At 53.3% G+C, this 11,298-nt stretch overlaps 1 protein-coding gene across 1 annotated transcript; it reads left to right on the top strand.

The window, feature by feature from the left end:
- Positions 1 to 1,540: 1,540 nt before the first annotated feature.
- LOC116958720 (cell division cycle protein 20 homolog) lies at positions 1,541 to 11,011 on the top strand. The gene is made up of 11 exons (XM_076059388.1): positions 1,541 to 2,369; positions 2,996 to 3,312; positions 3,544 to 3,665; positions 4,094 to 4,190; positions 4,579 to 4,710; positions 6,189 to 6,298; positions 6,796 to 6,885; positions 7,246 to 7,734; positions 8,958 to 9,083; positions 9,228 to 9,345; positions 10,091 to 11,011. The coding sequence occupies exons 2-11, from the start codon at positions 2,997 to 2,999 to the stop codon at positions 10,270 to 10,272; spliced, it is 1,782 nt and encodes a 593-aa protein (XP_075915503.1). The 5' UTR covers positions 1,541 to 2,369; position 2,996; the 3' UTR covers positions 10,273 to 11,011.
- The last annotated feature ends 287 nt before the right edge of the window (positions 11,012 to 11,298 follow it).

The raw sequence follows: 11,298 nt of genomic DNA, 5'->3' as shown, positions 1-11,298 counted from the left end.
GAAACATCGTGAGAAATTTAATACGTTTCATTTTTATTATTTTATTGTTTCCATTCTACGTGGTGGTGACTTTACCGAAAGAACCAAGAAGATGAATCCCTGCAGTCACGAAAGATTTAAATCGAAAAATTCGCCCCGACTGAGTCGAGCAGATCCATCGTTGCGTGCACGGTTCGGGCCACTGCCGGCGAAACGGAAGAGCCTGCGGGGAAGACTGAGCTCGAAGGCAGCCAACTCCTAGAACGCTGATCTTGACCTACTCTTCCACGCTGGCCAGGCATATTGGAGAGATGGTAACTGTCTCACACCGTTAGCCCACCGCCACACATGACGCTGCCGATCATCAGCTCGCCGCGGCGGGGCTCATTCAGACCGCTGGCTTGGGGCCGGGGATTGACGAATATTGAACCAAGATTATGAATATTGCACCGTTGTCTAGACCGCCACATTGGGCGACGTCTGCCTGGATTGCTAGTCGATTTTGCGAATCGATCCGTGACGCCGGTGGCGGCAGCATCCTCGCTGGATGTGCTTCACAAAACAACCCCCAGTGTCACGTAACGTATTGCAGAGCAATCGGGGGATCATCCTGCTACGCAGCACTCGTGGTCACGCTGGAAACCTTCAACTCGATGCAAGTGTCGGGTTCCGTAAAAGAGGATAAAGAGACCTCACCCTGCCTTGGGAATGTGCAACTTTGACAAATTTCCAACGAGATGAGCAGTGGAGATGAGTTATCGCTTCGTGTTCAGAAAGCACGAGGTTCAAACCGAGTGCAACAAGGCGATTCGCATTTTAATCGGTGCGTACCGCCTTGCGATGCCACACGCACGCGAAGCGTGTGGACACAGCGTGGATGCGTTCATGGTGGTGGTGGTGGTGGGGGTGGTTCACTTCAATCTCTGCTGTTCATTCTTCACGTGGAAGGAAGGAAAGTCGGCGACTGGGAGAGAGACAAAGGCGGTGACGCCGCAGCCCTCAGGTGGGAACGGCGTTCTCATTATTCTCAGGCGAGTCCGCGTGCCCCCCCCCCCACCTCACACAGCCGGTCGCACGAAAAGATTTGCTTTACGGTACATGAGCTAAATTTCACTGTTAACAAAACTATACATCAACACCGAAGCCTCCCCCAGCTGCGTGTAGCCTTAACAGACTGTTTAACGTGACAAACCTTACTAATCGCCTGTGTCGGGTGATTGCGGGTTTAACGACACTTTATATATTTACGCGATCTAACCCGATTCCCCCCCCCCCCCCCCCCCCCCCCCCAGTAAACCTCTATTATCGATTATATTGGACGCGACAGCCCTCCTCCGTGTTGAACTGAACCCTAAGAAACTGTGACGCCGGCGGTTGCCGTGCCGACCGCTGCTCGCGTCAGGCGTTCTCTGTGGCCACCTAAACCAAGGGCGGAGGGCGGGGCGGGGCGGGGCGGGGTCGTCGGAGTCCTTGACCAATCGAGAGCCGCCGTTTTTGCAAAATGCGCGGCCAATCAGCGCGAAGCGACCGTTACGTTGAACACGTGGAGAGGCATCGCAAGTGCAGATTGACAGTGGCAGAGAGAGACACACAGAGTGAGACAGAGAGACAGAGAGAGTGAGACAGAGAGAGACACACAGAGTGAGACAGAGAGACAGAGAGAGACACAGAGAGAGAGACACACAGAGTGAGACAGAGAGAGTGAGACAGAGAGACAGAGAGAGACACACAGAGTGAGACAGAGTGAAACAGAGAGAGACACAGAGTGAGACAGAGAGACAGAGTGCAGAGAGACAGAGTGAGACAGATAGAGACTAAGAGAGACAGAGTGAGACAGAGACAGACAGTGAGACGGAGAGACAGACAGAGTGAGACAGACAGAGAGACAGAGTGAGACAGAGAGAGACAGTGAGACAGAGACAGACAGTGAGACAGAGAGACAGAGTGAGACAGACAGAGAGAGACATAGTGAGAGACAGAGAGAGACAGGGTGAGACAGAGAGAGACAGGGTGAGACAGAGACAGACAGGGTGAGACAGAGAGAGACAGAGAGTGACAGAGTGAGACAGAGAGACAGACAGAGAGAGACAGTGAGACAGAGACAGACAGTGAGACAGAGACAGACAGAGTGAGACAGAGTGAGACAGAGAGAGACAGAGACAGACAGAGTGAGACAGAGAGACAGACAGAGAGACAGAGTGAGACAGAGAGAGACAGAGACAGACAGTGAGACAGAGTGAGACAGAGAGAGACATAGTGTGAGACAGAGAGTGACAGGGTGAGACAGAGTACAGAGACAGACAGTGAGACAGAGAGACAGACAGAGTGAGACAGAGAGAGACAGAGAGAGACAGAACGCGGCGTGTCAACAGCGTCCGTCTCTTGAGAAGGTGAGGAGGATTGTCTGATGGTGGTTGCAGTAGTTGTCATCGTGGGGATGTTTTGTTTTGCTGTGGTTGTGTTGTGGTTGATCTGATTGTGTGGTGATGTTTTTGCGTGCTGTGGTTATCGCAGTGGGTTCGCTTGTAGTATTATCGTGGTCGGTGTCATTGCGTGGTGGTTGTGATCGTGGGTTTGTATTTGTCATGGCTGTGGGCCACTGTCTGGTTGTGTGAAAGCTACGAAGCCGTTGACCCCGTTTCGAATCTGGATCTTCTATTGAACATTGCAGGAGTTGAATTCACGGGCAGCACCAGTGGTGGTAATTATCCGAAACGGTCCCGAGATCGACTCTGCCACGAGAGTTACCCGGTAGGCAGTGCGGTGCCATGCCGGCCTTTGTTTGAGATTTCTTACGTCTCCGTGTTTGCCTGTCCGTCTGAAGACGTAAAACTTTTTTTTTGTCATCTCAGAAATAAGTAATTGCCCGCGTGTCCTTGTGCATCTCCCGTCTATCTGAGGATGTTCCAGGAGTGCCCTTTGAGAGAAAGATCCATGTCCTGCTGAAATCTTGAGAGCTGATCTGTACATCGCCGCTCGTGTCCAACGTCTCGCTGCATGACCGCGCGTGTCTCAGGATGTCGCAGTTTGAGAGTGGCGTGAGTCACTCGCTGAAGCTGGATGCCCCCATTCCCTGGAGCCCCCAGCCGCGTCGGCAGCGCAAGGCGGCGTCCGCGATCACGAGCACGGTGGGAAGAAGCTTGGGCATGCCAGCCACCCCTGACGCCCGCAACAGCAGCATCAACAACAACAGCAGCATCAACAACAACAACAGCAGCGTAATGGCAGTGTCACCAATGAAAGGGACTCGCCACACCAATAGCAGCAGCCGCACGCCAGGACGCGCGTCCAAGTGCCAGAAAATGCCCAGGGCCAAGGGCAAGAGCTCGCCCGGTGAGTGTGATGTGGCTACGTACGGTGCAAAAGAAGTCCAATGTACATATATAGTCTGCGGTTTTGTGCACATGGTGTGTGATGATTGTGGTGTTTGAATGTGTGCAATGTGCGGCGTGTGGTCTGTATGCACGCTTGTGTACGCATCACCATATATATGTATTCTCTCTGTATATACTTTGTTGTGTACACATTTGCCATGAATGCCCGCTGTGTGTGCCAAAACTTCAGGTCGTGTCCGCCGCATTCCCCATGGCGAGTTCTGTGACCGATTCATCCCCGTGCGCAACAGCAAAGCTATGGAGGTGGCGAGCTACCTCGTAACTCGAGAAGAAACAGCATCTCCACTGAAGGCACGGTGACACACGGTGACACACTAAGACTCGCTAGGTATACAGAACATAGACACATGGAGGTAACAAGCTACTTTGTGTCTCAAAGAGATGGACACGGGATCACACTCTGTAAGTGAGGTGGCAGGCTACTTCCCACGCGTCTCAAAGAGACACGTTGGAAGCACGGAGTCATCATGGCTCATATGAAACGTGGATCTGTCAAGCTACCTAATCTCAAGATGCGACTGTGGTGTCTCCACCCCGTTGACGGTCACGGGACACACGAGGATGCTCGGAGGTGGCAGGCAATCAGCCTCGTGTATTTGACGAGTCTGCTTCATTCCTCCACGCCCTGGGGACACGTAAGGGAGAACAGGAGACACCCGTACAGCAACGGAGGGTGGGGACGAGGGAACGCTGCTCCGTGTTTATTTTTCCGTGTGTAGGAGAAGCAGGCGGCGATGATGCATCTGCTGAGCGGCGTGGATGTGGAGAAAGCACGAATCTTACGCTACCGGGGACCGGCGCCACCTGTACCCGAGGGTAAGACAGGCTACACGGAGAGAGAGTGGAAGACACGGGGATCTGCAGTTGAGTAGTGGCTTTGATGCGTTGGTGGGGACACAGGGGCGTAGTGGGAGAGAGAACTTGAAGGATAGACAAGGCATGGGGACGGTAAAGGTGTCGGGGCAAGGCAGAGACATGAAAATGGAGGGAAAGACGTGGGGGAGACTGGGGTACAGGGGGATACAGATAGACGTAGACACGTGGTGGGGGAGAAGGGAACTGTGTATGTGGCTGTGAGTGGTTCCCCCTGGGACATCGATGCAGGCCAGTTGCCGTACTCCCTCCAGGGCTGCGTCCGCAGCATTCGTGGTGAATGTGGTCACGGCATTTGCCGTGGTTAATGTTGTTGCGGCTGTCCCCTAAGGCTACGGCGACACGCAGAAGGTGCTGCACTCCCAGCAGGGCTACACACACCTCTCCCTGCTCAAGAGGAAGCGACGCATACTCACGTGGCCCGAGCGTGTGCTCGACGCGCCGGCGGTTCGCAATGACTTCTGTGAGATACGTACACGCACGCACACACACACGCGCACACACACGCACACACACTCACGCAAACACACGCACACACACACGCGCGCACACACACGTACACACGCACACACACACGCAAACACACGCACACACACGCACACACACACGCACACACACGCACACACACACATGCACACACACACGCACACACACACGCACGCACACACACGTACACACACGCACAAACACACATGCACACACACACGCGCGCACGCACACACGCACACACGCGCACACACGCGCACGCACGCACACACATGCACGCACACACCCACACACACGTACGTACACGCGCGCACACACGCACACACACGCACACACCCGCACACGCGCGCACGCACGCATACACACGTGCATACACATATACGCAGGCACATGTGAATAACTCATCATCGTTAACATAGATACCATGGTTCCTTCCGGTCAGAATAAACCCCTCGGCCAGAGCTCTGCTCAGCTCAGCCTTGGCTAAAGTGAGCAGCGTGCTTAACTTGAGCCAGCTCTGAGCATGGTCCCAGCATGCTCAGGATTTCGACGAGACGAGGCTGAGCCGTTGATCCACGTTTGAAAGAAACATCAGCGCCTGAAGCCAGAGCTGATCCGTGACTAAGAATATGGCCCATAATTTTACGTCTCAACATCAGAATCTAAATATGTATTCATCCTGGAGGAATCCAATGAGCTATGCAGCTGTTTTTTTTAAAGATGTCCAGTAGGGACTGGTCAGATTGTTACAACAAACAATATAAAAACACGAAAGGAGTGCAATGCATAGATAAGGTAAACAAATCACTATATATAACACGAGTAAAGGTTACCAGGTCTTAAAGCCCGCTGAGCTATTAACTTATTCTTTCAGCAGCAACCTGGCCACACAAATGATAGCTCAACAAAGTGGCTCATCATGTAGAAATTTATAGCAGCAAATGAATATTTTTAGATACGAGTGCCCCCCCCCACAATCAAGACCGCTGGTCACCCCACGTGCCCACCCTGACCAATGACTAAGGCCACAATACTGAGATGACGTCCACGCACCTCGTCAATGCAGTGTGAGTTTGGCATTTTGCTTCACGTTGTGGTTTAGTGTTTTTGTCGCCACAATGTGGCACCGATGTTCTCATGCATTCTACAGTTATCCGGCACAGTATCCACTCTGTTGCAGCCTGCGACACCACCGCCCTCCCCGCCACAACTAAGGCCTTGATCTCCCGTCGGGGGCATGATCCATGGGTTGAGAGCCGCTGGACTCGGCAGTTATTAACCTGTTATTAAATCTAGACCTTTCCTGAATCGCAAAACCGGCATCGTATAAAATCCATATTTACCCGTGTATACATGTAATATAGATGCATTTATACGCACAACACAAATTTCGTCCTGAACTAAACGTTTTAACCCTTATCCTGACCTGTGACCCCGTACCCCCCGTGCGCGCAGACCTCAACCCGCTGGACTGGAGCGTGGACAACGTCGTGTGTGTGGCGCTGGGCCACGCTGGGACGTATCTGTGGGACGCAGAAACGGGGAATGTGACCCAGCACATGAAGGCATGCGGAGAGATACTGGGACAAAAATACAAAGATCTCCCCATATAGCCTTGGCACACAAGGGGGTGGGTGATTAGTACCAGACTTGGCCGCCTTTGTCTCCCCATGGGTGATAAGCACTCATTTGATGTTGAGTCTGCTCAGGGGAGGCGCGTGATTGGTTCGGAGAATTGTCACTTGTGTTAACGGTGAGCGGAAATTGGACTTGGGTCCCCGGGTTTATAACGCAGCCCGATAATCACTACATGACCGCTCCTCATACTGGAACACATGCAGGGATCCACACAGACATGCAGACACGCTGGAATGCAAACACGCACAGACAAATGGAAAACAGGCTCATTCATGGATGCATGGGGATACGGGGTCAGTGTTGTGTTCTTGTGAAAAGCAGACAGGGTGCCTTGAGGCAGCAAAATGCACACCGAGAATTTGAGCGTGAGAAAGGTGTTAAGGCCGTGCTGTGTTTGTGCGCTGTGTCTTTGCCCGCGTATCAGATGGAGGGGCGGTATTACCCCTCGTCCCTCTCATGGGTACCAACTAGAGGCAACATCCTCGCCATAGGAACAAGTTTCAACACCGTGCAGGTAATGAGCACAGCATTCTGGTAAGGGGCCTGGAGCCTGGGATATTTCAAGGAGCAGGGCATTCTGGAAGGGGAGTGTGGAGCAAGTGACCGGTGGGGGAGAAGGGGTTAATGGGGAAAATGCCACAAATGTGAGACTTCTGGGGTAAGGAGTGGAGAGCAGAGGATTATGGGAAGTGAACAGGTGGGCTCTTTATTGGTGCCGTTACTTGTATGTCCTTGTACGTGTCTATGTCGTTGTGCGTGTGTGCCTGTGTCTCCCCATTGTATATTTCCGCGTGTGCGTCTGTGTCCCCGTGCGTGTGCGGGGCGCGTGCCTATCCTCGTGTGGGTCTCCGTGTGTGTGTGTTTGCACGTGTAGATCTGGGACGTGGAGCGAAACAAGTGTTTAAGGAGTATGCAGGGCCACATGGGGCGTGTGAGCTCCCTGTCCTGGAACGGACACCTCCTGTCAAGGCAAGTGCTTAAGCGCACACACACACTTGTTGTGGTGGTTAACACTGTGGTTGTGGTGGTTGACACTGGTGTTGTAGTGACGGGTTGTGGCTCTCATCGCTGTTCCTTGTTGCGGCCGTGGCGGTTGTGGTTTTTTTGTAAACTCTGCGGTCATGGCGGCGGTTGTTGTAGTGGGTCCCGCTCGGGTCAGATCCACCACGATGACGTGCGGATGATGCAGCATCACGTCGCCACACTGAGTGGCCACTCCCAGGAGGTGTGCGGCTTGGCGTGGTCCCCTTGCGGACGCCTGCTGGCCAGTGGAAGCAACGACAGAAAACTCCTCCTGTGGGCCAACGGCATCACATCCTCGGCACCCCTCCGTGCCCTCCGGCAGCACACGGCCGCCGTCAAGGCAGGGACATGCACGCAGTGACGTGCTGGCACAACAGACACGTTGACACAGGCGCTCGCCGACGTGTGCCGAGCCAATTACTGTAACGGCCGCTAAGCAGCGGAAACATCACCGCAGTGTTCGTCTGAAAAAACCCCCCATCAAAACAGAAAAATAGTGCAGAAACGTATAAAAAAACAGATGGCCTTTGTGCATTTTGCAGGTCATGTGAAGTGTTGAAGGCTTGCTGGCAAGAGATCTTGGCACAGGTCCGAGGTGTTATGGGTTAACTTAGAACTGGAAGACGGAGCACCTGCCCTCCCGACTCCACCGCATGAGCCACAGTGTGCAACGTGTGCACGCCGAGTGCGTGACGTTCACTGACGCGCTATCCCTGTGCTTCTGTTTGAGCAGTCATGCATTGCAAAGCGCACTGCGCTCCAAACCCGGCATCCCGAGTTCGATTCCCGGCCACAGCTAACATCGGTTGCAAGTGATATCTGAATTGGTCCTGAGCTCCTCGTAGTCAACTTAGCCCTTCCATGCCTACCTGGTGCGGTGTCTGAACATCAGCAATGGGGAGACAAAGGCGGCTGGCGTGATGTGCCGTGCTAGACCTAATAGGTGTGCGATGTTGGGACTGGCCTCAACAATCTGAGAGGGTAAATGAAGAATATTCATCTGTTTTGTCTGTCTCTTCGTGTCTGTCTCTGTGTCTTTTTGTAGACAGGTGTAGGGGTGTTGCGGGAAGGGAACACACGGTTACACAGTGGTGGCTACAACCACGTCCGCTACAGCCCCGCCCCTCAGTGGTGTATGGGTATAAAGGGCGGGGAGCCAGAGGGCTTGGGGCAGAGTGTTGGGGCCAAGAGTGAAGAACCAGTGAAGAAGGAAGGCCGGCTAGATAGACCCTGGGACTACCCTGACCGCTTCCCTTTTCAGGGCCGGCAGGGCAAGCCAATGGTGCGGCCACAGAGCCTCAGAGCCGGAGCCATTTTAAGGGTCGGTCTGTCTGGTGGGGTGCCGTGACCTGTGCCATGACCAGGGCCAGGTCAGATAGCCTCCTCTAGCGCCTGTAGCGGAGGAACGGGGAGCATAGTGGTTAGGCTGATAGCCTAGGAGGTGTCCCAGCGTGTATACGGGTGAAGGGGCCGTTACCCCTTCTCAGTGTAACTCTGCCAAGCTTGAATAAATAGTGCTACCTCTACTCCACTGTCTCGGTGTCCCGTGAACCCACTACACAGGCACTCGCGTGGTGTCCGTGGCAAGCGAGTTTGCTGGCGAGTGGGGGTGGAGCAAACGACCACCACATTCGCCTGTGGAATGTCAACACGGGAATCTGCTTCAAGGCAGTGGACGCTGTGTCTCAGGCATGGACACACAGACACGAGTGAGATGCTCTGCGAGAATGGGGGACACGAGACACGGTTAGCAATGTCTCAGTGCCGTGGACATTGCGTGTGTCGGGCACGAAGACACGCGGACGCGTGTTCACGACTCTTTCCCCCGCCCAGGTGTGCTCCGTCTTGTGGTCGAGCGAGCACAAGGAGCTGCTCTCCGCCCATGGCTACCCCAGGAACCAACTCGCACTGTGGGCCTACCCAGAGATGGTGCCCATCGCCAAGCTCTTAGGTATGGGGGCACACGAACACACAGGCACAAGGACAAATGTGGAGATGGCAACATGAGGTGGAGGGACAATGTAAATGTGCCTGTTCATGATTTCTGTATAACTGATTTTTTGTTTAGAACTGCTTTTTGTGTTTAGTTTGTCCTTCCCCGCACCTCTGATTAGCACGGTTGGCTACATATGGTATGAAAGAAGTCCATCATACATACATGCCCATTCGTGAGATGAGCATTGGAATAACCTCAGACAAATGGGGATACACAGGGACATGGGGGTACATGGTGCTGAAGAGTTTACCCATCAATGATGTCCAGCATCGAGCTAAAGAGTGACACACGAGGCAAAATAGGGGCATACGAAGACGGGACGCACAGGAGGATAGGGGGATACACACTGGTCGTGCATCCGGCCACTGGCATTCACCGCAGAACTACTGAGTATTGGGACACGGGGACACTGGTCATGGGGGGACACAACTACATATCCCAGGTCGTCCTTGAAAGAAAGCCAATGATGTTTCACGTGACTCCGTGGGTTAATCTCATCTGGTTTATTAAAGGATACAAACAACCACACCGCCAAATTGTCTTTCTCTCTCGCGTATGTCTCTCCCTCGTCCCCATCCCTTGCCCATGATCCATGTCTAACCCCTGTGTCCCTGTCTCTTCCACCTTGTGTGACTATACCGTGTCTCTCCCTCCCCCATGTGTCTCCCCCCCCCCCGCCATGTCTCTCCATACCCCACAGGCCATACAGGCCGCGTGCTGCAGGTTGCAGCAAGCCCCGACGGATCCTCCGTGATGTCACTTGGTGCTGATGAGAGCCTGCGCCTGTGGCGCTGCTTCCAGGGGGACAAGTCGCGGAAGAAGAAGCAGCAGCAGCTGGAAGGCGCCAATACGGGGAGGCTCTCGCAGAACTGCTTGCGCTAGCCCCCCTTACCAACATCCCACTGGCAACAACTCTTATCAACATTCACCCTCGCCTGTTCGATCATAGAGAGGACGCTAAAGTCATATTGCCAGAATTAGCCCCGCTCTTAATCCCCCCCCCCTGCTCACCACAGTGTGTAGATCTGCAATGATCACTATTCACCATTCAGATACAAATCGTGTCCTTGTAAACGTGCTTAATGATTTAAAAATGTCCATTACAAATCGCCAGTGGAGCGTTTTTTTTCAATCGGTGTGCTCGTTCACATCTATTGTTCATCAATCATCAGGTATGTGCAGTGTTATTTGAATTGTTACGTCAACGAATAATAACGAAATGTTAAAATGCTTTTGTGGCTGGCAAGTGTCATTTGCTAAACTGCCTTAGCCTAACCACCGAGCCTAATCCGTCCTCCGGGCATCACCACAGCCTTGCATCCAGGGGCGGAGCCAGGATTTATACGCATGATGTCACCCCTGTCACCCCCCCCCCCCTGGCTCCGCCCCTGCTTGCATCTACCCCTGAAAGTTAACTACAACAACCCCCTGACTCTTACTTCCTGCTGCCAAGCATTCCCATGTCCCCCGTGTATGCGTGCACATGTGTTCTGTGTCAATCTTAATAGGTGCTCGCTAACAACACTTGCTACAGCAGTCTGCTGAACGTCATATGGGGAAAATTCGTTCGCGTGTTTGCATGTGGAGGTGTTTATTTTAAATAATAAATTCCAAATGTTGATCTGCTGGAAGGGCGAGTCGGTTACGGTAGTGGCATGGGGAGGTGGAGACTGGCAGGAGAAAGGAGCCTTGGTAGCATCGTGGATGTGAAGAGAAATGTAGGGGCGAATGAACGCGACGTGAAGGGAGGCGCGTGGAGAGGAAAGGAGACGTGAGGTGAAGGATCTGGATGGGTGTTAGGTTTCATATCCCTGGCATGACGTCAGAGTTCAACCAAGAGGAACCGCTGATGAGGGTCCCCAGAAAATCCACCAGCGCAGTGAAGCGTGCGTATGCTTGCGTGTAGTT

Source organism: Petromyzon marinus, unplaced genomic scaffold, assembly GCF_048934315.1.
Source record: "Petromyzon marinus isolate PM22_M1 ecotype Great Lakes invasive population unplaced genomic scaffold, UKy_Petmar_22M1.pri1.0 PM_G_Scaffold_10, whole genome shotgun sequence".
In the NCBI taxonomy this organism is placed as follows: domain Eukaryota; kingdom Metazoa; phylum Chordata; class Hyperoartia; order Petromyzontiformes; family Petromyzontidae; genus Petromyzon; species Petromyzon marinus.
This window is presented reverse-complemented; position numbering and strand designations above follow the sequence as displayed.